The 26,656-nt window shown below is 47.4% G+C and overlaps 1 protein-coding gene across 1 annotated transcript; it reads left to right on the top strand.

Annotated features, from left to right (window-relative positions):
• Positions 1 to 596: 596 nt before the first annotated feature.
• On the top strand, positions 597 to 24,968 carry LOC120031783 (protein-methionine sulfoxide oxidase mical3a-like). Its single transcript, XM_038977603.1, has 30 exons — positions 597 to 941; positions 1,369 to 1,576; positions 1,734 to 1,850; positions 1,966 to 2,067; positions 2,254 to 2,510; positions 3,108 to 3,365; positions 3,518 to 3,633; positions 3,894 to 4,020; positions 4,097 to 4,190; positions 4,302 to 4,449; positions 5,249 to 5,445; positions 5,713 to 5,813; positions 5,916 to 6,020; positions 6,199 to 6,333; positions 13,432 to 13,618; positions 14,969 to 15,099; positions 15,338 to 15,410; positions 15,706 to 15,949; positions 16,348 to 16,441; positions 16,603 to 16,693; positions 17,471 to 17,538; positions 17,728 to 18,451; positions 18,589 to 18,689; positions 18,928 to 19,032; positions 19,982 to 20,248; positions 20,725 to 20,818; positions 22,525 to 22,575; positions 24,007 to 24,106; positions 24,283 to 24,356; positions 24,452 to 24,968. Exons 1-30 carry the CDS (start codon positions 597 to 599, stop codon positions 24,637 to 24,639), a joined length of 4,902 nt encoding a protein of 1,633 aa, XP_038833531.1. The 3' UTR covers positions 24,640 to 24,968.
• Positions 24,969 to 26,656: the final 1,688 nt, after the last annotated feature.

The raw sequence follows: 26,656 nt of genomic DNA, 5'->3' as shown, positions 1-26,656 counted from the left end.
AAATTATATGAGATAATGTTGGCTGATTATACTATACAGAATATACTGTATAATGCGCTTTATGTTCACACACCTACGTGCAATGAATATAATGCGATAGCAGGATATAGTACACTTTTCTGAGGGCTTTGATTGTGTGACAACCAGAGTCTCAGCAGCAGATATACTTCATTACCCATAAGCCCAGTGCACAGCATGGAGAGCTGGTTTATCTGGGATCTAACGGTATAAGAACATCTCTGGCCCTACCTCCTAGCAGGGGACCTAACATCTGATATGCAGCCAGCTCAGACCGAGAACACCTTAATATATACACACACACACACACACACACACACGGCTACTTGCAAACGTAGAAATGTACTTAGATGTTTTATAAGCAATTTATTACGCATGTAGCCTGGTCACATCTGTTTTTGCAAATGCCAACTTCATTGCTGTCATTGGCGTGACAAGGAGTTGGAACGATAACACAAACAGACTGGCTATTAGGCATGGATTCTACATGGGAAGTCAGTGTGGAACACTGGAACGTGGTCTCTGTCTTTTCTCTCTCTCCAGGCAGCCAATGAAAGAGCCCGGAACAGGAAGCTGAGATGGAGTTCTCAGGGTGCCCTGCTGCTGCCGGTGTTGCCGACCAGGCCCAGGAGGCGGAGCAGGCGGAGAAGGAGGGCCACGCCCAGGTTCTATTTGATGAGTTTGTCCAGGCGTCCACCTGCAGAACGACACTCCGTGCCTTCAACCTGCTGTGTGAGCACCTTCAGCTCACACACACACACACACAGCCACAAAAATACTCCCCGACGCAGCCGCAGCGGCCTTTCTACCACACCCTCAAAGAACGCCTCAGCTACTGGAAGGCCAACGCACTGTGGGCCAAACTGGACAAACGGGCAGCCCACCACGAGTACGGGAAGGGCCGTGTCTGTGCCAACACCACGGTACTTATTAGTAATTTACTATCTGGTATTTAAAATGTTCAAATACATAGCCCAAAACAAGTACATTTATTTGAGTGTTTGAATGGTTATTTGTCAAAACTAAATAGTCTACCAAATATAATTTTCAAATATTATTTTGTAATGCCTGTGTTAAATGCATGGGAGTTTATTTGAGTCAGTATTTTCAAATACTTTCCAACTGTATTTCCAAATACATTAAAATATTAAACTGCTTGTCTTTTCGATTAAAAGATATCTGAATACTTACATTCAAAGTACGTGAAAGTAATTGAGATAATAGAAATAGTATTTGAACCCAGGTCTGATATGTATAGTATATGGATGGCAAGCGTGTGTGGCTGCACAGCGTGTGTATGTTTAAGTGTGTACGTTTCTAGCTTCTCATCCCAGCTATCCTCTCTCCCAGTGTGTGATCATTGGGGCGGGGCCGTGTGGTCTGCGTACAGCAGTAGAGCTGGGGTTCCTGGGGGCCAGAGTGGTGCTGTTGGAGAAGAGAGATGCCTTCTCCAGGAACAACGTCCTCCACCTCTGGCCTTTCACCATCCATGACCTCAGGGGCCTCGGGGCCAAGAAGTTCTACGGAAAGTTCTGTGCTGGAGCCATTGACCACATCAGTGAGTATGGAATGATCCCTGACCCTTGACCCCTGAGTCTCCATGGTTACAGCTATGGGGCTTCAATGTTCATTAGAGAATCCTCTCTCTAATACCCTATTTCTCTCGCCCTCCCTGACTCCCTCCTCTCTCTCGCTCTCCCTCCTTCTCTCTGTAGGTATACGGCAGCTACAGTTGGTGTTATTAAAGGTAGCTCTGTTGTTGGGGGTGGAAGTCCATGTCAACGTAGAGTTCAAGGGACTGGTGGAGCCACCTGCGGACCAGGAGCAACAGAGTAAGACCTGCCGTGTGTGTGTGTGTGTGTGTGTGTGTGTGTGTGTGTGTGTGTGTGTGTGTGTATTTAATGCCTTTGTGTGTGTATTTAATGCCTTTGTGTGTGTGTGCCTCAGAGGTAGGCTGGAGGGTGGAGGTGAAACCCAAGTCTCACCCTATTAACACACTGCAGTGTGACGTGGTGATCGGAGCTGATGGACGACGGAACACACTGCCAGGTAAATCATCTAGTAGCACCTACTGAACTGAAACAGCAACAGATCTCATGCAGCATCAGTCAGACCTCCCATCACTGAAAGAACAGATTTCTTAGTAAATGCCTTTATAAGAAGTGAATTTTTCTAGCCCTCTGATCCCAGACTTCCTGTTTGCCATCACATCCTGTCTCCCATGTGTGCAATCAGGGTTCAGGCGTAAGGAGTTCCGGGGCAAGCTGGCCATTGCCATCACAGCTAACTTCATGAACCGTAACACCACGGCTGAGGCCAAGGTGGAGGAGATCAGTGGAGTGGCCTTCATCTTCAACCAGAGGTTCTTTCAGGAGCTACGGGATGCCACGGGAGTGGACCTGGAGAATATAGTGTACTACAAGGACGACACGCACTACTTTGTGATGACGGCTAAGAAGCAGAGTCTGCTGGAGAAAGGAGTCATTCTGCGGGTAACAGCGCACACAGACGGGCCTCCCGAGTGGCGCAGCGGTCTAAGGCACTGCATCGGGAGACCCATGAGGTGGCGCACAATTGGCCCAGCGCCGTCCGGGTTAGGGGAGGGTTTGGCCGACCGGGATGTCCTTGTCCCATCGCGCGCTAGCGACTCCTTGTGGCGGGCCCGGGCGAATGCATGCTGACTTCGGTCCCCAGTTGTATGGTGTTTCCTCCGACACATTGGTGCGGCTGGCTTCTGGGTTAAACGCGCAGTGTGTCAAGAAGCAGTGCGGCTTGGCAGGGTTGTGTTTCGGAGGACGCGCGGCTCTCGACCTTAGCCTCTCCCGAGTCCATACGGGAGTTGCAGCGATGGGACAAGACTGTAACTACCAATTGGATATCACAAAATATATATAAAACAACGCACACAGACACATACACACACACATAGTGTATGACACACTGATACAGCTGCATTGACTGTATCATTATTTTGCTCATGTTGGTCTCACTGCTGTGTTACTGCCCTGATTTTGACTGGATAACTGTGTTATTGTTCAAACATTGATTGCATACTATTGTACTGATGTTTACTGTGTCATACCTATCAGGACTATGCAGACACAGAAACACTTCTCTCACGGGGAAACGTGGACCAGAATGCACTGCTGGCCTATGCCCGCGAGGCGGCGGACTTCTCCACCAATCACCAGCTGCCGTCCCTGGACTTTGCCATGAACCACTACGGGCAGCCTGATGTTGCGTTGTTTGACTTCACCTGTATGTACGCGTCAGAGAACGCTGCACTGGTCAGACAGAGACATGGACACCATCTACTGGTCACGCTGGTGGGAGACAGCCTTCTGGAGGTGAGGAGCGAGGGAGAGGAAGAGAGGAGCAGAGTTGAGGGAGAGTAGAAGAATGTTAACGTCAGCAATCCTGATGTACTCTGAAAGTAATTCTGTTGTAAGTAGCATATTGTTGTAATGTGTATGTGTCTGCTTGCGTGTGTGTGTGTTAGCCATTCTGGCCCATGGGGACAGGTATAGCACGGGGGTTCCTGGCAGCACTGGATTCTGCCTGGATGGTACGGAGCTGGGCTCAAGGCCTCGCCCCCCTGGACTTACTTGCTGAAAGGTGAGATGGCAGGTCTGCAGTTAGGAGAGCACGCGCACCAGCAATCAGGGAATAGGCACACTGTCAAATTACACATTGTAAAACCTATAGACAAACACACACTGCCAAACCCACACAAACATACATGACATGCCAAAATCATTGATGAACACACACAGGCACCTCAGCTATGTAACCAAATTATCATTCACCTGATTCCATAACTAAACAATCCTCTCTCTCTCTCCTCTCATTCTCTCTACTCTCTTTCTTTTTTTCAGAGAGAGTCTGTATCGCCTCCTTCCTCAGACCACTCCAGAAAATGTCAACAAAAACTTTGGTCAATACACCGTCGACCCAGCTACCCGTTACCCTAACATCAACCCTCAACTCATCACCCCCGCACAGGTATGCACAGGCACACATGCATACACACACACAGGTATGATGATGATGATGATGATGATGATGATGATCTCTGTAGGTGGGCCATCTAATATACACAGGAGAGAATGGAGGTTCAGGTGTGGTCCAGGAACCGCAACCCCGATCCCCCTTGCCGAAGCTACTACGACAGGGTGAGTCTGAGTACTGACTCTGAGTACTGAACGGTACACTAACATAACTCTAACCATTGGCTTGATCAGCATCTTCACTCATATTTGTTTTCTTCCTATCTGGTTCCCCAGAGTCCTTCTCTCGCTCCAGTAAGCTTTTGTCGTGGTGCCAGCAGCAGACGCAGGGTTACCGTGGCGTTGCTGTGAGCGACCTCACTACTTCCTGGAAGAGTGGCCTAGCTTTGTGCGCCCTCATCCACCGCTACCAACCTGACCTCATGTGAGTCACCTCTGACCTCTAGCCTCCTGCTCCTCACAAATCACCTCGCCTCTCACCTCATACAGCTCATCCCAAAGGTAGCATTCAGGCGCAATGTAGTTGGACTGGAACGTTACCAATGCCTCACTTCTCAGCCCACCTCTCACCTTTCGAACCTTAGTCTCACTTCCTTTTCACGCAAGCTCAGGTGCGTGTGTGTGTGTGTATGTTTGTGTGTGAGAGAGGTGAGGCTGATGAGTCAGAAGACCATGGTCCTGATTAGTGCCCTTTTAATTACCTGATTGGATCAGTGCCTCTCTTTGTCCACTTGCTCTGGTGTGTGCGTTTGTAAAGTGTGTCTATTTGCACACGCGTGTGTGGTGTGACTCTCTTACTTTGACTCTCTCGTCCCATCTCTCTGCAGTGACTTTGACTCTCTCGTCCCATCTCCCTGCGGTGACTTTGACTCTCTCGTCCCATCTCCCTGCGGTGACTTTGACTCTCTCGTCCCATCTCCCTGCGGTGACTTTGACTCTCTCGTCCCATCTCCCTGCGGTGACTTTGACTCTCTCGTCCCATCTCTCTGCGGTGACTTTGACTCTCTCGTCCCATCTCTCTGCGGTGACTTTGACTCTCTCGTCCCATCTCCCTGCGGTGACTTTGACTCTCTCGTCCCATCTCTCTGCGGTGACTTTGACTCTCTCGTCCCATCTCTCTGCGGTGACTTTGACTCTCTCGTCCCATCTCTCTGCGGTGACTTTGACTCTCTCGTCCCATCTCTCTGCGGTGACTTTGACTCTCTTGTCCCATCTCTCTGCAGTGACTTTGCCTCTCTGGGGGAGGATGAGGGGGAGGTGAATATGAGGTTGGGGTTGGAGGTGGCAGAGAAGGAGTTTGGCATCTCTCCTGTGATGACTGTCGAGGAGATGGCGTCTGTCAGTGAAACGGACACTCTCTGTATGGTCATGTACCTCAGCCAGTTTCACCAGCTCTTCAAGGGGGCACTGCCCCCAAGTGGTGAGTTTCTCAACCACAGTAGTCAGCTGTTAATGCTCAATTCTCCTCATCACCCTCTATTCTTATCCTACCCTCTCTTTCCAGAATGTTCAATACTCTCCCTCATCTCCAGCCCTCTCCTTCATAACCAGTTATCTACAATGCCTTACTAAGCAAAAGCAAAGTGGTGAAACTGTTTCTATTCCTATTACCTGTCAGTGGTTGTGAAGGAAAGGAGGTGAGGAATGGCTGTGCGTGACTGTTCTTCTCCTCTTATCTTTTCTGTAGAATCCCAGACTGAGAGCCCAGATGGGAGGGCTGCTGTGATCGGTCCTGCCTCTCTCCTCAGCCGCCTGGGCCACAGCCCATCCCGCAAGCGCAACCCCAAGGTACACACCCCTATTTGTTTATGCAGGGCCTCTGTTTGTCTTTGTGTAGGTGTATAGGTGCATGTGTGTTTTACATGTATTTGTCTGTGTCCCTCCCATCAGGAGCAGAAGGAAAAGGATGCAGTGGGGAAGAGAAGAAAAACCAGTCGGCCATGTCTGGAGGACGTGAAACAAGATCTCAGATTAACGTCTCAGGACAGTTATGAGGTGAGAGGTGTAACCTGTAGCCCTGGGTTAGGCTACAGAAATTGTAACTGCCGGTAGTTCTGTGACTAAATGAAAGAGATGCAATAATGTAAAGTATTTTAGAAGTTAGAACAGCAATACAACACCTTTGGCCTTAAAGTGACACTGGTCAAACTCTCCACCATTCTGCCTTCCACAGGAACAGGCTGTCCTGTGCTCTGTGGGTGGAGCAAGCCAGAGCAGAGTGCGCTCGATGGCCAATCAGCTGCTGGCCAAGTTTGAGGAGAATGCCCCTTGCCCCTCCTCCACGCCAGCTGCAGCTCTACGCAGACAGGTCAGAGGGGATGGAATTCAGAACTCCTAGCTGCTAAGAGTTTTCAGGTGTTTCTACGAGTGGTTTCCCTCGCTCAAAGCGTCAAAGTAAAAAATAAAAAAAAAAACTCTTATTGAAAATCTGTGCTTTTAATCTGAATAAAAGGAACTTCTACAGCACGGTCTGTCATCAATAGCTGTTGCTAGTTTAGATCCTCCAGGTGTGAGCCAACTGACTGACTTCCTCTTGAGGTTTCAGAGGATAAGACAGATTAGCTGCACTGTGATGGGCACTTTGGGTAAGGGCCAATGGGACTCACTGACTGCTCCACGGCTCAGTAAGGGTTAATTTGGTTGAAGGGAGCAGCTGCGGTTGCAGCAATATGGGTTAAGATGAACCGATAGTTAGGGTTAGCAGTGGTAGCTCTTGGCCTAGGCCCTAGACTCTTAAGGCTGTGGTTGTAGTATGGTATAAAGGTAGCCGTGGCCGTCCCGGCTCCACAGCCCTCACTCCCTCTACTAACTGACCACCAGGGGGACTCCATGCCCACGCTTCCACATCCTCCAGCATCCCCTGACCCCCAGGCCCAGCCAGCCCTTGTGGCCTCCGCTGCCACCTGGAAACAGATAAAAATAGTAAGTCCCCTACCTGTTTCATTTGTGGTTCTTAGAGGACTGTAGTTATATAGCTGTATCTCTCTGTGTCACCACATGGGGGTGCATGATGTGTGCTGTGTAGTTCAGTCGCGTGGCATTTTGTCATAGCCCTTTCTTAGCCTTAGAGTTCCCTAGATATCACAGTATTTCACTATTTCGCTACGTCAACCACCCACTCACATGATGCCGTCTAAACCCATCTAACCCCAGAAGAAGCGCACGCAGCAGCAGGAACAGATGAGTTTCAAGTACAAGGAAAAGGTCAAGTGTCACACTCTGCCCAGCAGGGGGGAGCAGGTAGGCCACCCCAGAGGATTCTGGGTGATGTAGTTGTGTGTAGACCAGGTGGCATGTAGACTAGTAATGATGTCCCATGCCACCCATAAATGTTCATAGACTCCCCAAGTTCCCAGTAGCCATCTGTAGACTAATGTGTGTCATTGGTGTGATGACTTTTGAGGTCTCTTCTTGGCTACATCAGTGGTTCCCTGATATATCTTCAGGACAGAAGAGACCAAATGTCAGAATTGTCTTTCGACAGGTGGCGTCAATCCTATGCGACTCGCAGTCCGTCAACCAACAGACAAATGTTGCGCTATCTGGCTTAAGACAATGAATTGTTCTAGCAGTGTAGTGAAAACAATACACTGAGAGAACATATCAAATCCACGTTTAGATCTCGACAGAGACATGGTGAACGTTGGCAGTAAGCGTTGACAACGGTCTAAGCTTTAATCATACCCCTAGTGTGGACTTACCCCATTCATAGACACTAACTACCTTTAGCGCCAATTGACGATAGCATAGCTTGCGCTTAACATTAACGCGCATCGCTTGCGGTACGGTTTTGGAAACATATGAAACCCGTCTTTCATATAAGCAATAAATAATTTTCAAAAATCACCATGTTAAATTACTAACACACCTTTTAGGGTTAGTGTTCTCACACAGCCATTTCCATGTTGCAGTGGTTGTTTGTGGAAAACGGAGTGGACCACCTGTGATAATTAACTATCCGTGTCTCCGTACACCTCTGTGTAAACTGAAGACAGACGCCACAAATGTGTTGTCACTGAAAAATGCAGTCGGCTGCAACTGGATTTTGTATTTTTGAAATTATTTTGATGTGATATGAAAGGGATTTGTTTTTCTAGAACCATACCGTAATTGGGAATTGATTCACATTTAGATGGATTATTTGGCTGTTTTGGCTTCCAGAACCAATTCAACCTTTAAGCAGAACATCCTTGGGCTATAAGGAGTAACGTTAGGCTCCATTAGTCCATTACTGGGCTAGTGTGGATCATAAGTGGGCTACAACTTGAGCTCTAGTCATTGAGTTCAATCTATGGGCCTCAGGGCAGTGTCAGAGGGCTAAATGATACTGTAAATCATATTAACATCTGTTGTTTCAGAGAAAGAGGATTAAACTGGACTGAACTGGAGTCAGAGTACATCTTGTTTGGTCTTTAAGAAAGTATATTTGTATAATTTACCACAGGGCATGTGGCATGTGACAACACTGCAACTGAAATGTTCCTTTTTAAGATTAAAAAAATCAGAGGCCTGTGAAGGGTTTTTGTTCATGTTTGCACAGGCTTCTTTTCTCGGACTCCTCTCCTATTTTTTGCTACAAATTCAGTTTGATTGGTGTGAGATAAGGGCCTAGTGATAACATGTATATTTATTATTTTGGACAATGATTACACTGCAACAGAAAGAGGGTTAAATGAGTATAATGATTGAATCCAATAGGGGTTTGATACTTCTAGCTTTGTAGTCCATTTCCACATCCATAACACCACATCAAAACGCTCTGTTTATGGCTCCGATTGTGTCATCCCTAGTGAGTGTGTCTGTGTGTGTTTACTGTTTGTTCTGTCCTTCGTCCTCATCCTGTCTGTCTTTTCTCCTGTTGTCTTTTAGAAATACGTTCAGATGTACACAGGGGGAGTGAGCTCATTGGCTGAACAGATATCCAATCAGCTTCAAAGTCAGGAGTCACCTTCACCCCAGCACACTCCTGATAGGAAGGAAACGGTAAGAATTGATTTGAATGAGTCGACTCACCCATACTAATACTGTCGATAGGCCGAAACTCATCCAGCATTGGATTATACCCTATCTAGGCTTGTTCTGAAGTAGGTCATTTCCATGTACAAGTACCCATGAGCACCAACATGTGACGTTCATAGAAGCATGTCAAATTGGATGCCAAATTAAAGCTAGGAGTACATTTTTTTTTTTTTCTTTAGGCATATATCAATTTTTCAAACATTTTCCATCCCCAAAAATTTGAATAAATAAAGGCTTTGATTTCTGGACAAACAGATGCGAAAAGGGGCCTTTAGAAAACATCTACCAGAAAAAGTCTTAAATGTATTATAAATGTATCAAAACACAATAATGTTGAAGTAAAGACCGCTGCCAACTAATATCAACACTTAAATTTAGTTTTGGAGAAATGTCTGTAGACATTTAATGTTTAATGTTTAATGTTTAAGAAACATGACCTTGTACTGTGAAATTCTGTACCAAAAACCCACATATCTTGAAGATTTTTTCTAATTTCTCTCCCTCATGAGGAGGGAGGATAATGAAAGTTCACAGAAGTAACAAGTAAAGGTATACCTATCAATTAGTTATAGTGTTTTTACCAGTGGTGTCAAATATTTAAGTAGAAATACTTTAAAGTACTACTTAAGTCATTTTGGAAGGTATCTGTACGTTACTTTACTATTTATATTTTTGAAAACTTTTACTTCACTACATTCCTAAAGAAAAATATGTACTTTTACTTCATACATTTTTCCTGAAACCCAAAAGTACTTGTTACATTTTGAATACTTAGCAGGACAGTACAATGGTCCAATTCACACACTTATCAATAGAACATCTCTTGTCACCCCTACGCCCTCTGATCTGGTGGGCTAAACACAAATGCTTCATTTGTAAATTATGACTGAGTGTTGGAGTTTGCCCCTGGCTAAAAAAATGGTGTGATCTGGTTTGCTTAATATAAGGAATTTGAAATGATTTATACTTTTACTTTTACTTTTGAAACTTAAGTATATTTAAAAACAAATACTTTTAGACTTTTACTCAAGTAGAATTTTACTGGGTGACTTTCACTTAAGTATCTTTAGTTTTACTCAAGTATGATAATTGGTTACTTTTTCCACCACTGGTTTTTACTGATATCAATTCGGTATCAGTAAATCAATCGGTAACGGAATTTCCGAAAAATCGGTAACGGATTTTCTGCAATTGAGTTGGCTACAATGGGAACCCATAGTGGTCACAAACCACAGTTGAGTTCACATTTACATTTGAGTCATTTAGCCAGACACTCTTATCCAGAGCGACTTAAAGGAGCAATTAGGGTTAAGTGCCTTGCTCAAGGGCACATTGGCAGATGTTCGCCTAGCAGTCTCGGGAATTCGAACCAACGACCTTTTGGTTACTGGTCCGGCTCTCTTAATAACTGTGCTACCTACAGCCCCACAAGTTTGCACAGTAAAGTACAATACAGCACAGTAGAGTACAGGAAAGTAAAGTATGGTACAGTAAATAAAAGTAGTGTATAGTTCTGTACGGTAGAGTTCAGTACAGTACACAGTATGTATTTGGTATTTTATTAGGATCCCCATGAGCTTTTCCGAAAGAAGCAGCTACTCTTCCTGGGGTCCACACAAAACATGAAACATTACATAATACAGAACATTAATAGACAAGAACAGCTCAAGGACAGAACTACATCAATTTAAAAATGGCACACGTAGCCTACATATCAATACATATACACAAACTATCTAGGTCAAATAGGGGAGAGGTGTTGTGAGGTGTTGCTTTATCTGTTTTTTAAAAACCAGGTTTGCCGTTCATTTGAGCAATATGAGATGGAAGGGCGTTCCATGCAATAATGGCTCTATATAATAGTGTACGCTTTCTTGAATTTGTTCTGGATTTGGGGACTGTGAAAAGACCCCTGGTGGCATGTCTGGTGGGGTAAGTGTGTGTGTGTCAGAGCTGTGTGTAAGTTGACTATGCAAACAATTTGGAATTTTCTCAACACATTGTTTCTTATAAAAAGAAGAAGTGATGCAGTCAGTCTCCTCAACGTTTAGCTAAGAGAGACTGGCATGCATAGTATTTATATTAGCGCTCTGATTACAATGAAGAGCAAGACTTGCATCTCTGTTCTGGGCCAGCTGCAGCTTAACTATGTCTTTCTTTGCAGCACTCGACCACAGGACTGTACAATAATCAAGATAAGACAAAACTAGACCTGGCAGGACTTGCTTTGTGGAGTGTGGTGTCAAAAAAGCAGAGCATATCTTTATTATGGACAGACCTTTCCCCATCTCGAAGAGCACACTAGAGTTGAGTACACTATAATGTACTGTATTGTACTGTACTATAATGTACTCTGTTGTACTGTACTGAACTCTACTGTGCTCTACTGGGCTGTGCTTTGATATCCAAACAGACATTGATGATTGGTTCAAATTTGGTCGGGTTCAGACCCACCAAATTTGGTCTTGTTTGGGGGCAGCGCTCATTAAAATAATATAATAATACCCAAATATCTCAAGAAGGATATTGCATATTTATTACTCCATGACATTCGGGTGTACTCTGTATTGAGTGCACACGCTTGAGCGTTTTTTATGGGCCTAATAATAAAGCCAATTTAAACAGTAAAAATGTATTGGCTTTTAATGTGGCATTAACAGAAACAGTTATGGTATTTTCATCTGATTGTCAAACAAATCACTTCAAAAAGTAGTCTACCTGTGCATGTTCCTCCACTCCAAAATAATTCCAGCATCCAAACTGCATGTATAGGCCTACTCGCGCCATTTGATGATTAAATGATAATGCCCGAGAAAAACCGGTGTTTGGAGGATATATTGGCACGTGTGTTGTTACCACAAACCGTGCGAATATATCCTCCAAACACCGGCTTCGAGGGCATTATCACTTTTATACAACGGGTTACGTATTCATATAATGATTGACATATTTTCATTAAAAAACGTTATTTTGATGAATTTATTCATACTATGTCATCATTCCACAAGATAGAGTCCCGAAACAAATCTAAGGATGCTACCCAAACCGGCTGGTCGTTCGTTCTATTGGTTCGGTTGCCAGTCTTTTTGTTCTGTATCTACGGACGCGACCCAGTCATTCGTTCTAAATGTTCCATTGCCATACTGGCTGGCAACGTTCTTATCCCTTGCTTGCTAGCTAGCCAACTACGGCTAACTTACAGTCACGTCAAACAGTACAGCCAGACAGAATAACAGTACCTGCATTTGTTTAAGCTGTTTTCTAGTGACATTTATTTGGATTTCGCCTGGCATAGAAAATGTGCTCTCTCGTTAGGACACGGTTCAGAGGAGCTAGCCAACAACACAGCCAACACAATAACTTCAAACTGACGCTGGAAAGACTGAAAACTAGCTGCACTTCGTTTCGTTTGACCTTTTTTCAATTGCCATTTCTTTGTATATATCCATAAAAATTATGCCAGCTGATTCATGATTTCGACTGGCTGAGAAACGCTGCCTGCCTCTCTCTCTCGTCCCGACTGCTGAAGATCTAATTTGAGTATTGAAACAATGTTGCAAATGTCAGAGAGACAGACAGCAAGGTTTATACACATTTTATTTGTGTCCTTCAAGGCAGCTGTCAATGATCACGTTAACCCACCTGAAAAACAAAGCAATGAGCACTCTAAACAGCTGACTGACGAAATCAAACAATTATAAATCAACGGAGAAGTCTAATGCATTGGAATAAAGGCATAGGATGGCAAACAAATGTCTCATTCAGGGAAGCTGAGCCCCCCCGGCTCCCCGTAATCCGCACCATGTTAATACCTTTTGTGTACCTATTTAGGAAACATCACCATGAAGAGAATGACATTCATATCCATAATTATACATTTATGTGTGGTACAGATCAGGGACCCATAATGAAATTCCGTTTCCGCAATTCTGTTACCGGTGGTTCTATAACCAAAAGATCGTTTTTTCAAAGTCAATGTGTCATGTCATAGTTGACACCTGATTCTTTCTGCAGACATCGTTGATTCTTAGTTTATCAGAAATTGAACCGTTTTTGGAAAACGTGGAAGCAAATTTTGGGGGGACATTTTACCATAATTCTGTTATCAAACTTTGCATCTGCAACAGTTCTTCTAGTAAAATGTGTTTTTGTTACATCAGTGTAAATTGTTAAAAGTAGTCATTGTGCATAGTATGGTTTGTTCAACTTTGAAATCAATGTTTGGCATATATTTTAATGGAAAAATCTGAATCTCAGCGCAATTCCGTAACCTCTTTGGTAGTAAGCTAACTCTGAAGTGAGGTGATTTATCTATTACAGCTTATTCTCCTCCCCATCTCTCTCTCTCTCCTCTCTCTCTCTCTCGCGCTCTCTCTCTCTCTCTCAGGCTGCTGTTCGCTCTGTGTTGGCAGGGCCGGGAGGGGCCAGTGACGTATGTTTCTTCTGCAGCAAGAGTGTGTACGTGATGGAGAGACTCAGTGTTGAGGGACTGTTCTTCCACCGGAGCTGCTTCCAGTGTGACCACTGCAGCTCCACCATCCGCCTGGCCTCCTACGCCTACGACCGGCCTAACGGTGAGCCCCTGGGGAGGGAGGAGAGTGAGACCAGGTCTAAGGATGGAGAAAGGGGAGAGACCTGGGAGGGGTGAGTGGGTGATGGCAGGGAGACGGTGTCACTGAGCTCCATAGAGTTAGAGAGTATTGGTAAAAGTGGGTAACTCCGACTCACTGAAAATACCACTACCAGCCCAGCATGGTCTTGGCTCCCCGAAACACAGCTTCAACTTTTTATATGCTCTACCACAACTTGTGTTATCTTGAATGCAGCTCTGACCTGCAGTTTATGAGGGTTAGTGACACTATAAATCATGCTGATTTGACACAGATTTCTCCAATCTGCACTCTGGGTTGATGTTACACCGCGTGATCACTTTGTAAGGCTTCCAGGTTATCAGCAGACCAGAGACCAACTCAGTTAACACATGATGAACACAAACTCAGTGTATTGCTTACTGCACCGTTGGGGCCTGGGGCTCCCTGGACCGACTGCGTGGTTGTTTATCTTTGATTACTGTAGAACACACAAGGTGCAAGAAACAAATGTGGTCACTGACAGTCACTCAATTAGCCATGTCAGCTAACAGTTTTTTAGATTGGGGGGCCCCAATTACGGGGCAAAATAATTGGGTAAAATTGCAGGAAATTTGCTGTAAAATTGCACAATTTTCTTTTGGCCCCATGGCAAAATGTGTAGAACTGCAGGAAATTAAATGTAAAACTTAAATGTTTATTTCCGCCGTGAATAGGAGGGCTACCAAAATGTTTTGCCCACAAGGTGGGGGTGGCCCCCCAACCAAATCTCTGTGATGTCATGTCAGGAGCTGATTTCTAAGTTTAAATCAAACCCTTCAACCAATCAGGGATGAGGTGTCACATGATAGCCGTTTGATTGTGAGGCGGGAGAGGAGTGTGTGTAGGGTAGACTATATATATGAAGTGGTCTGTCAGTGTAGGGACCAGATTGAGTGTGTCTTCCTGTCAGTCTGTAGACCGGCGCTGTTTTCTATGGAGGAGTCACACTGTAAGACACAACTCTATTTCATTCTCGCCGTTCCTTTCCGGGAGGCTGAGAGATGTATCTTTTCCTCAAGGTCAAGGGACACTGTTTTCTTTGTGTGGAAATGTGAATAAGATTTAGCTGAGGATGAGACTTGTAAGATATGTAACACTGTTTTCTCTGTACTTCTACTGTAGTTAGATAACACTTTGTTTTTGTTTAAAGTTCTTCTGTAAGATGCATGGGAGCTGCAGATCTCTCTGTTGTGCGGTTCTAAATCTGCAATTTTTAGTGTAGCGAGGTTCTTAAACTGCTGTGTGTAGGGCGGTTCTATGTATACTGTTCTAACACATTGGTTCTGTGTGTAGGGAAGTTCTACTGTAAGCCGCACTATGACGTCCGTCTGGTTGGGCCGGTCCAGAGGAAGAGAGCAACCCCTCCGACCTCCGATCAGCCCCCAACTCCGTACGAACGGACCCCCTCTCAGCGGACCCTCCTGGTAAGGACTTCTGCCTTTCCCCTCGTACTCTGGCTAAATGGAAGCTCTTGGCTGACCTGGGGTTTTAACTCCTGATATTTGTATAGAGGTTTCATTTAATGACCAGCTATCTCTGTATATTATATTGTTTTGAGGAGAACACATCACGTATGCATGAGGTTCTCTGTAGATCAGTACACTGATCCTTGGAAAAATGTTTGGTAAAATAATATTTTTTTCTTTGCTTCCTTCCTTCCAGGAGTACCCAGCTGCTCTGTCCACTAACCCTCGCTCCTCAGTGACTGTGGTGACAGCAGATCGCAGGTCCTCAGGTAAGCCAAGAGGTTCATGTATCTGTGTCGTGTGTGTTTTCAGACGTAATGCTTGTGACGTGTGTGTGTGTGTGTGTTTGTGCACAGAATGTGTTTCTTAGTGACGCCGCTGAGTGTGTAAAGAATGTTATGAGTGCCCAAAGAATGTGACATTGACTTTGGCTAAGTGTATGTCTGTGTGTGTGTGTGTGTCTGGTGTGTGTGTCTCAGTGGCGTCTCTGATTGGGAGTGGGTCCGGCTTGGTAAAGCTTCTATGTGTGTGTGTGTGTGTGTGTATATGTGTGTGTGCGCTCAGTGGCATCTCTGATTGAGAGGGAGTGTGGCTTGGCTAAGCGCGTGCGCGGCACGCCAGAACGTATAGAGCTGGAGAACTACCGTGTGAGCCTGGGGAGCCTGGAGACTGAGCAGCTAACAGATGAGCCGGAGGAGGTGCCAGAGGAGACGCTGGCCAATTACAACCTCAGTCTGCTGGTGACAGAGGAGAAGAAGGCCAATCACAAGCGCAGCCCGTTGCGGGACAAGAGCAACGAGGGCTCCAGGTCAGCATTACAAAAACAAACATTCATCTTTATTTCTATCTAGCGTGTCCTCTTTCTCTCCCCCTCTTTCTCTCTCGCTATCTATCTCCCTCACTCTCTCTCTCCCTCCCCCTCTTTCTCTCTCGCTATCTATCTCCCTTACTCCCTCTGTCTCTCCGTCTCTTTCCCTCTCGCTATCTATCTCCCTCTCTTTCTCTCCCCCTCTTTCTCTCTCGCTATCCTTCTCTCTCGCTATCCTTCTCTCTCGCTATCCTCTCTCGCCATCTATCTCCCATGGCCTCTCCCTCTGTCTCTCTCCCTCTTTCTCTCCGCCTCTTTCTCTCTTCCCCCTTTTCTCTTGCACACACACTTACACACACGAACACACACACACTAATTGCCTTCCTCTCTCCTCATAGTTCGGAATCAGAGACGGAGGGGGAGGGGGAGAGGCAGCGGGCTCTAACCAATGACCTGGCTAGAGACTCCTGGAGGAAGGCCATGGAACTACACGCACGTCTCAGAGGAGAGAGAGGAGACGACGAAGAAGAGACAGAAGAAGGAGAGGAGGAAGGAGAGGTTGATGAAGATGATGAGGAGGAGGAGGCGTTATCTAGTGATGGTAATTGTGCCTTTTTCTCTGTTTTCCTGTGTGTGTCTCCATGTGCTGTCAGTCACTGCTGGTGGAAGGGGAGTACTCTCTGTGGGAGAGGGAGCGTCATTCAGGTCTGTGGCTCCTCCCTCTAGAAGAGGTGGAGGAGACAGGTAGCACCGCCACAGGAGAGAAAGCTAACAACATGTTTATCCTTATTATTATGGTAATTGTTTTGTTACTAACCATTTAGCATGTTTTGCTGTGTCATTGAGAATAATGACACACGAGTAGGCAGAAATGACAGTAACTTCCTCACCTTTTGCACCCCATGGACTTACACAAGTGATTCTTGCACCACTGTCCAATGGTTTTGGTGGCTGTGGTTGCCCAAACCTTATTAATAATATAATTTGCCTCATCAAGTCTACAGTGTTGCCAAACAACGGCAAAAAAACCTAATACCTACTCTAGCAATGCCAACAGTGGCTCACAAGCAACATTTCCTGTAAAACACAGGAGGTTGCTATCTAGAATCTCTGTAGAGATTCTGACTTTCTCTTTACTTCCCCTCCCTCTCCCTTACTCTCTCTCTCCCTTCCGTCTCCCTTACTCTCTCCTCATCCCTCGCTTTTTCCCCCTCCCTTTCTCTCTCTCTCTCTCTCTCTCAGAGGAAGGATCATCTCCCCTCACCGCTGAGGAGGTAGCCTCGTTGGACGAGTGGCAGCAGAGCACACACTTTCCAGACACACACTCTCCAGACACACTCACGCCTGACACAAACACGCCTCGCATACAACTGCCTGACTCGACAACACCCGACACACACCGTCCACACAGCCCCACCAGTGTACCCAATATCACCTTCTCCACTCCAGCCACTGCCTCAACACCATTCACCCCCTTAACGTCACATGCACCCACACCAATGTCCTCTGTCTCAATTCCAGACTCCTCTGTCTTTACCTACTCCTCCCCTAACTCCTCCACCACCTCGGGCTGCTCCCCCGGTCCGGAAGTGGGAGAGGAGGATGGGGAAGAGAAAGAGAGGAAGGAGAGAAAAGAGCGAGAGGAGAGGGAGAGAGGGGGTAAGGAGAGGGAGAGGGTGCGTGACCCCAGCAGTAGTTCCGGGATCGGTGTGGGCGGGAGCTCCACCACCTCTACCTCGGACCCTCTCACCCCTCCCTGCATCCCTCCCCCCGCCCAGCACAGGGCATGCTGGGATAGCCTGCCCCACCCTGCTGTGGAGGCGGAGTCACTGCAAAGCCCCGCCCCTCGCCCTGCACCTCGATTTGCCCCCGCACCTATCATGGTTTCGGCTGTTGTGCGGGGGGTCGGGGGCAAGAAACTGAATCCGTGGGACGTGGATGGGGGAAGGGGGCCTGCCGCGGGGGGGTCTGTTGGGGCGGGGTCTCTTGGGGAGCAGCTGTGTAAGGGTGAAGTAATAGACCCCTTAGAGGACATCAGCCCCCCCTTGTCCCTCCTGAAGCCCCTTAAGGCAGTGCCCAGAGACGAGAGAGAAATCGGGAGGAAGAGGGAGATGGAGAGGAGGAGGGAGATAGAGAGAGCAGCCATGGGGGTGGGCTGGGAGGACATGAAAATCACCCTAGGAAGGGAGCCTCTCCCAGGGAAGAGCATTGGAGGTCTGGACCCCCGCAGACTCACAGAGAGCCTGCCTCCCCTCCTCCTCACACAACTCCAGGGGGGCTCCCTCTTCTCTTCACGTAAGTGCCGCAGGGACAACCAGCCCCCCAGCCAGAGTGTGTCTGAAGCGGGCATAGGAGAGGGTGGACCCCTGGGCCTGTGGAGAGCTGTCATCTCTGGCTATAAGAGGGACAGGAAGAAGAAGGGCAGGACTTCCCTTCCCAATACGACAACAGCCCCAGCCCCCAAAGAGCAGAGCAAGAGGAAAACCTCTGCAGAGAGAAGAGGTAACACACACACACACACACACACACACACACACACACACACACACACACACACACACACACACACACACACACACACACACACACTGGTGATGTGGTATAGTGAATTTCTAAGGTGAACCTCTGTGTTTGTGCAGGTGTGAAGTTCAGGGAGCGCCAGAGCTGGTCAGAGCCGGAGGAGTCAGACATCACCTGCTCTGTTGTGATGGAGAGATGCTCCATGAACCCCAAGGCCAACGTAAGAACATCACTACTAACACTACCACTGATCTCAGAGCAGCAGGCTGACATTACACTACAGCTCTGACTGTGGGAGTCAGTGATGTCACTACAGACCTCTGATCACCTCTACAGCTCTGTGGATGCCAGCGATCTTTACAGTGATTGTTTGGAGGATATCTGGTCTTTATTGGCTACCATATAATCTCCTGTCTTCAGAGGCTCAGGTAAATCTCTTAATGGATGAATGTTTTCAGCTTCGTCTGGAGCTGTTTGACCTAGCGTCAGACCTCCAGAAGGAAACCATTGAGGAGGAGGAGGAAGAGGAGAATGAGGAAGGGGAGGTATACCACTTTGTGGCAGTACGATGCAGGCTGTTGTGTCCTAGTCTAGTTAGAGATAGTTACAGCAGATTTACTGAGCGAGGTTACACTTCTCCCATTGTGTAGATGGGTCGTTTATAGCTGTAATAAATAGTTTGTAAGTTCCGATTTAGAGTACGTTTTGTGTGAACTAGACATACTATATATTGTGTGCCCTATTCTGATTGTTTTTTGGTCTTCATCTTTCCAAGTCTGCATATGTGCCTCATGCCCTGGCCTTTAAGAGGGCGTATGCCATTAAGGTAGTGTGAACATTCCCATTAAGGTAGTGTGAACATTCCCATTAAGGTAGTGTGAACATTCCCATTAAGGCAGTGTGAACATTCCCGTTAAGGCAGTGTGAACATTCCCGTTAAGGTAGTGTGAACATCCCCATTAAGGTAGTGTGAACATTCCCATTAAGGTAGTGTGAACATTCCCATTAAGGCAGTGTGAACATTCCCGTTAAGGTAGTGTGAACATTCCCGTTAAGGTAGTGTGAACATTCCCGTTGAGGTAGTGTGAACATTCCCGTTGAGGTAGTGTGAACATTCCCGTTAAGGTAGTGTGAACATTCCCGTTAAGGTAGTGTGAACATTCCCGTTAAGGTAGTGTGAACATTCCCGTTAAGTTAGTGTGAACATTCCCGTTAAGGTAGTGTGAACATTCCCGTTAAGGTAGTGTGAACATTCCCGTTAAGGCAGTGTAAACATTCCCATTAAGGCAGTGTGAACATTCCCATTAAGGCAGTGTGAACATTCCCATTGGTTGCATCAAGCTGTTCTGTGCTCTGTGCTGCGTCCTTATCGCCCCTAAACCTCAGTAGTGTCTATACTCAGAATTTGCTGCTGTGGTCGAATCTTAATGGTGTGTGTGTGTGTCTGTGTACGCGCATGCTATGTGTGTGTCAGTGTGTAGGCTGCTGACTCTCTCTCTCTCTCTCCTAAAGAGGCACGTGGGGAAAGAGAGGGAGCTGGACAGCTCCCCCCATATGGATACACAGCGGAAGTCATCGTGCCCTACGGAAGTGGTGGGGGTACTGGTGCACATGAAGGACCTGAAGGACCCATCCAGCCTGAATGTGTCAGAGGCCATGTTCCACAGAGACAGAGACCCAGAGGAGGAGCAGCTAGATGCCAGGTTAACACGCAGAGTGCAGAGGGCAGCGCGCAAACAGGCCAAACAGGAGCAACTCAAGAGACTGCACAGAGCCCAGGTAGGACGTAGGTTTCTCATGTGTGTGTGACTGGGCGTGTGATTTGTTTGAAGGCGCATTGATATTATAGATGGCGCTAACATGTATCTTTTGTCCTGATCTTGTCCACATTCTGATTGTGCCCACATTTTCAGAAATATGTCTAGTCGTGGTATTAAAATATCTCATATCCGTCCACTGTGTCCACATTCTGACCAGATGTCCTGGTCCCTCCCTGTATGCAAATGATTTGACAGCTATTCATTATTGATTGATTTTAAGACACATGTTGATTGTAAGCTATAAAAACAAAGAGAGTCGGTTTACTGGGAGTTTATACATCGAGTGTGCGACTCTCTTTGTTTTTATAGCTTCCAGTTTATTCCCCGTTAGTCAGCACCTCTACACCAATCAGAATGTGGACAAGATCAGGACAAATATTGCGTGTTAGAATCGGGTATAAACAGGGCTTGAGTGTATAAAATGGGCCTTGTCAGATGATCCAAAGGCAGTTGGAGCAGGTGGAGGAGAAGCAGAGGCAGCTGGAGGAGAGGGGTGTGGCTGTGGAGAAGGCCTTGAGAGGGGAAGCAGGTAAACACACTATTTACAAACCTGTTTGACATCATGGTTTGTTTTACATACACTGCTCAAAAAAATAAAGGGAACACTTAAACAACACAATGTAACTCCAAGTCAATCACAATTCTGTGAAATCAAACTGTCCACTTAGGAAGCAACACTGATTGACAATAAATTGCACATGCTGTTGTGCAAATGGAATAGACAAAAGGTGGAAATTATAGGCAATTAGCAAGACACCCCCAATAAAGGAATGGTTCTGCAGGTGGTGACCACAGACCACTTCTCAGTTTCTATGCTTCCTGGCTGATGTTTTGGTCACTTTTGAATTCTGGCGGTGCTTTCACTCTAGTGGTAGCATGAGACGGAGTCTACAACCCACACAAGTGGCTCAGGTAGTGCAGTTCATCCAGGATGGCACATCAATGCGAGCTGTGGCAAAAAGGTTTGCTGTGTCTGTCAGCGTAGTGTCCAGAGCATGGAGGCGCTACCAGGAGACAGGCCAGTACATCAGGAGACGTGGAGGAGGCCGTAGGAGGGCAACAACCCAGCAGCAGGACCGCTACCTCCGCCTTTGTGCAAGGAGGTGCACTGCCAGAGCCCTGCAAAATGACCTCCAGCAGGCCACAAATGTGCATGTGTCTGCTCAAACGGTAAGAAACAGACTCCATGAGGGTGGTATGAGGGCCCGACGTCCACAGGTGGGGGTTGTGCTTACAGCCCAACACCGTGCAGGACGTTTGGCATTTGCCAGAGAACACCAAGATTGGCAAATTCGCCACTGGTGCCCTGTGCTCTTCACAGATGAAAGCAGGTTCACACTGAGCACATGAGCACATGTGACAGACGTGACAGAGTCTGGAGACGCCGTGGAGAACGTTCTGCTGCCTGCAACATCCTCCAGCATGACCGGTTTGGCGGTGGGTCAGTCATGGTGTGGGGTGGCATTTCTTTGTGGGGCCGCACAGCCCTCCATGTGCTCGCCAGAGGTAGCCTGACTGCCATTAGGTACCGAGATGAGATCCTCAGACCCCTTGTGAGACCATATGCTGACACATGCACATTTGTGGCCTGCTGGAGGTCATTTTGCAGGGCTCTGGCAGTGCACCTCCTTGCACAAAGGCGGAGGTAGCGGTCCTGCTGCTGGGTTGTTGCCCTCCTACGGCCTCCTCCACGTCTCCTGATGTACTGGCCTGTCTCCTGGTAGCGCCTCCATGCTCTGGACACTACGCTGACAGACACAGCAAACCTTTTTGCCACAGCTCGCATTGATGTGCCATCCTGGATGAACTGCACTACCTGAGCCACTTGTGTGGGTTGTAGACTCCGTCTCATGCTACCACTAGAGTGAAAGCACCGCCAGCATTCAAAAGTGACCAAAACATCAGCCAGGAAGCATAGGAACTGAGAAGTGGTCTGTGGTCACCACCTGCAGAACCATTCCTTTATTGGGGGTGTCTTGCTAATTGCCTATAATTTCCACCTTTTGTCTATTCCATTTGCACAACAGCATGTGAAATTTATTGTCAATCAGTGTTGCTTCCTAAGTGGACAGTTTGATTTCACAGAAGTGTGATTGACTTGGCGTTACATTGTGTTGTTTAAGTGTTCCCTTTATTTTTTTGAGCAGTGTATATTACTCTTAGTTAGTTTGACTAAGCATATGATCAGTGTACGTGTGGTCATGTGGTCAACTCCCTAGTATGTTCTTATTTTAGACTACTGGGGAGAGTCGAATGACAGTGAAGAGCTGGACTTGCACCTGGGAGGTATGTACCTCACATACGATGCTGCATTCCATCCAGTGGATCTGCTGATGGGAGAACGGCTCATAATAATGGCAGGAACGGAGCAGATGGAATGGCATCAAACACTTGGAAACCATGTATTTGATACCAATCCACTGATCCGGCTCCAGTAATTACCACAAACCCGTCCTCCTCAATTAAGGTGCCACCCACCTCCTGTGATTCCCTCCAACTATGAATTTTCCTCCAATCTTACCCATGGTTCCTTACACTTCTTCTCTCTTTCTCTCTCCCCCGTACCCCTCCCTCCCTCTCTTTCCCCCTATCCCTCCCTCCCTCTCTTTCCCCCCTACCCCTCCCTCCCTCCCTCTCTTTCCCCCCTACCCCTCCCTCCCTCGCTTTCCCCCCTACCACTCCCTCCCTCTCTTTCCCCCCTACCTCTAACTCCCTCTCTTTCCCCCCTACCCCACCCCCCCTCTCTTTCCCCCCTACCCCACCCCCCCTCTCTTTCCCCCCTACCTCTAACTCCCTCTCTTTCCCCCCTACCCCTCCCTCCCTCTCTTTCCCCCCTACCCCTCCCTCCCTCTCTTTCCCCCTCCCCCTCTTTCCCCCTATCCCTCCCTCCCTCTCTTTCCCCCCTACCCCTCCCTCCCTCTCTTTCCCCCCTACCCCTCCCTCCCTCTCTTTCCCCCCTACCCCTCCCTCCATCTCTTTCCCCCCTACCCCACCCTCCCTCTCTTTCCCCCCTACCCCACCCTCCCTCTCTTTCCCCCCTACCCCACCCCCCTCTCTTTCCCCCTACCTCTAACTCCCTCTCTTTCCCCCCTACCCCTCCCTCCCTCTCTTTCCCCCCTACCCCTCCCTCCCTCTCCCCCCTACCACTCCCTCCCTCTCTTTCCCCCCTACCCCTCCCTCCCTCTCTTTCCCCCCTACCCCTCCCTCCCTCTCTTTCCCCCCTACCCCTCCCTCCCTCGCTTTCCCCCCTACCCCTCCCTCCCTCGCTTTCCCCCCTACCACTCCCTCCCTCTCTTTCCCCCCTACCCCACCCTCCCTCTCTTTCCCCCCTACCCCACCCCCTTCTCTTTCCCCCCTACCTCTAACTCCCTCTCTTTCCCCCCTACCTCTAACTCCCTCTCTTTCCCCCCTACCTCTAACTCCCTCTCTTTCCCCCCTACCACTCCCTCCCTCTCTTTCCCCCCTACCACTCCCTCCCTCTCTTTCCCCCCTACCACTCCCTCCCTCTCTTTCCCCCTACCACTCCCTCCCTCTCTTTCCCCCTACCACTCCCTCCCTCTCTTTCCTCCTACCACTCCCTCCCTCTCTTTCCCCCCTACCCCTCCCTCCCTCTCTTTCCCCCCTACCACTCCCTCCCTCTCTTTCCCCCCTACCCCTTCCTCCCTCTCTTTCCCCCCTACCCCTCCCTCTCTTTTCATCTTCCTCTCTCTCCTTTAGTCATGGGCAGGCAGGATGATCCAGCTCTGATGCAGCAGTGGTTCAAGCTGGTCCAGCAGAAGAACTGTCTGATGCGCTATGAGTCAGAACTCATGATATTGTGAGTATCTATATGACCTTTGACCCCCTATGTCACCACTGGACTCAAATGTATGATTAGTATGAGCGCTCATGAGGAAATGGCAGTATGTAGTATGCAATTATCTGAGTCATCAGTGTCTTTGTGCTCGACCCTGTGGACTGATGTGGTCTCCATGGCAACTGTCTCTCCCTCAGTGCTCGGGAGCTGGAGTTGGAGGACAGACAGAGCCGTCTTCAACAGGAGCTCAGAGAGAGGATGGCCGTGGATGGTAAGTACACATACATATGCAAACACACACACGTCATACAGTACCATAAATTCTGTTTTCAGCCTTCTCTCATTCCCTCTCTCCCTCTCTTTCAGACCACCTGAAGGGTGAGGCAGAGCTGGCTGAGGAGAAGCTAATCCTGGGGGAGATGTTGGAGGTGGTGGAGCAGAGAGATGCTCTGGTGTCTCTGCTGGAGGAGCAGCGTCTGCAGGAGAGCCAGGAGGACAGAGACCTGGAGGCCATCATGCTGTCCCGGGGCCTGGGCCTGCACAACTGGGCATGAGCTCTATCCCAGGGCCTGCACAACTGGGCATGAGCTCTATCCTGCAAAACTGGGCCTGAACCTGAACAACTGAGCCTAAGCACAGACACGTCACTTCCCCTCTAAAGCTGCGATCAGGGTCACGGTTGTGAGGTCACTTCCCCTCTGATACAACGTTATGACCAGGATCAAGGCGGGACTGTGTATGGATGATCAGTTTTTAGGATTGAAGATGTATCCCCAATCCCCACTGCTACACACATCCTGCTATACCCCTGACTGACTGACGGGCCTCTGAGACTGATGGCTCTATGCTCACTATACTCACCCAGGCTGTTGTTATGGCGATATGTGGCATGTGTGAATGATTTGTATTGTTATTTATTAACCATTTAGAAAAATGTATATTATGTAAAAAGAAACGGTACAAATTTTTTAAAACCTTTTTAAAATGACATGAATGATGTTTTACTTCACACATTGGATAATAAAGACAGACATTGTGACATCATGTTGTCATGTTTGAACATTTGAGGGGGACTCCTGTAGGGGAGAGGAAGGGAGGAAGACCTGGGGCTGGGGATTCCAGTGAGATAGGGAGGGAAACTTCTTATGCAGTCTGCCTCCTGCACAGGTGTGGATATTGTGTTCAGTGAGAAATAGCTGCTGGGATTACTCTCAGCTTGTTCATTCCTGTCTAAACCTGCCACTTGTATAAAGGGGAGTGGCTAGATATAGTATGTGAAGGAGTTTGTGGCTCTGGGGTTAAATCCCCTGCCTTGTAGACAGAGTTGTAGGTTCAAAACACCTGTTTTGTGTGGATTTCTGTAATTCTCTGTCAAAAATACAGAGGGAAGTGTTAAAGTGTAAGGGAGTCTGTGGCTCTGGCCCCCAAAGCACATGGTTGTAGGCATGAATCCAGGTGCCTGCTCTGGAGCATGGTTGGATACTGAGGACTTCACTGGTCGGTAAGTCAAGGCCACCTGAGGGAGTGGCTGCCACACTATGATGGCTGATTGGATGGGAGGCGGAGGGGGTCAATTCCACGGGTCCGAAAACGTGGACAGCAACTGTTATGGAGAAAATCGCCTGGAAAAAGTGTCCGCTTATTTTTTTAATCGAGATCAATGCGTATCGCGGAAGTTCAACTCTAAAGCCCAATTGTAATTTAATGGCAATGTTTCCGCGTTGCGGAGACTGCATATGTCAGCATTAATTGGAAACTACCTTGAAATGTATATTGCGCAATCTGTAACACATCAGCGATACAGATTGAATAGGGCCCTTCGTTTTTAAATATAGAGAAGTCTCTATTGAAAACAAATAAGTGCCCACTTTGTCTGGGAGATTGTCTCAATAACCGCTGCTCATTGACTGAGTAGCATCCCCTCGTTCTGAATTAAAGCGTTCCAGTGCTGCACGCAGGTCTTGAACCCATGACCTGTCATTGGAGGGTAAGCTCCTAACACCTGAGGCACCAGCTCGTTTACACTATAAACATGTCTCTTCCTATATGTATATTTAACATAGACTATGAAAATGCATTCAAAATAGTCAGATGGGTTGCCTCCCACATTAATGTTCCAGCATACTAGTGCTGTTGCCTTAGGTCTTGGATTTCTGAGGCGACATTCAAAACACAGAGTGGAGATTTGAACCCACAACCCCAGAGCAACAAACTCGGGCAGGGATTCAATCAGATCACGTGTTATAGGCATTGCAGCTTTTAAAGGCAATGTTCCCGTGTTCCCAGAGATCCCATTCCCAGTAAAAGCTGCATGCTGGCTCAATCGCAAGTTGTATTCCTATAACCCGCAATCGGATTGAATCCTGGCATCAATCTGGGTGCCCTATATCCTACACAGCACATATACCAGATCCAGCACATCTACCTACCAGCCCTTCTCTCTGTCTGAAGCAACAGAATGGGATAGAAGTCTGTAGTCCAGTGATGACTGGTAACCATCTCTCAGATTCTTCAATTCTCAGGATTACTGCTAGAGGGCAAATGCTGGGACGTGAAACTGCCTAATACTGT

The sequence above is a fragment of the Salvelinus namaycush genome, chromosome 38, assembly GCF_016432855.1.
Source record: "Salvelinus namaycush isolate Seneca chromosome 38, SaNama_1.0, whole genome shotgun sequence".
Taxonomy (NCBI): domain Eukaryota; kingdom Metazoa; phylum Chordata; class Actinopteri; order Salmoniformes; family Salmonidae; genus Salvelinus; species Salvelinus namaycush.
The sequence above is the reverse complement of the archived record's forward strand: the minus strand, read 5'-3'. Positions and strand labels throughout refer to the sequence as shown.

Excerpts from the sequence above, each read along its gene's own strand:
- LOC120031783 (XM_038977603.1), top strand. The coding sequence starts at position 597 with ATGGAGTTCTCAGGGTGCCCTGCTGCTGCCGGTGTTGCCGACCAGGCC. Across the intron at positions 6,334-13,431 it reads CTGCAGCTCTACGCAGACAG|GCTGCTGTTCGCTCTGTGTT; the intron begins GTCAGAGGGGAT and ends TCTCTCTCTCAG. Across the intron at positions 15,411-15,705 it reads AGCAGATCGCAGGTCCTCAG|TGGCATCTCTGATTGAGAGG; the intron begins GTAAGCCAAGAG and ends GTGTGCGCTCAG.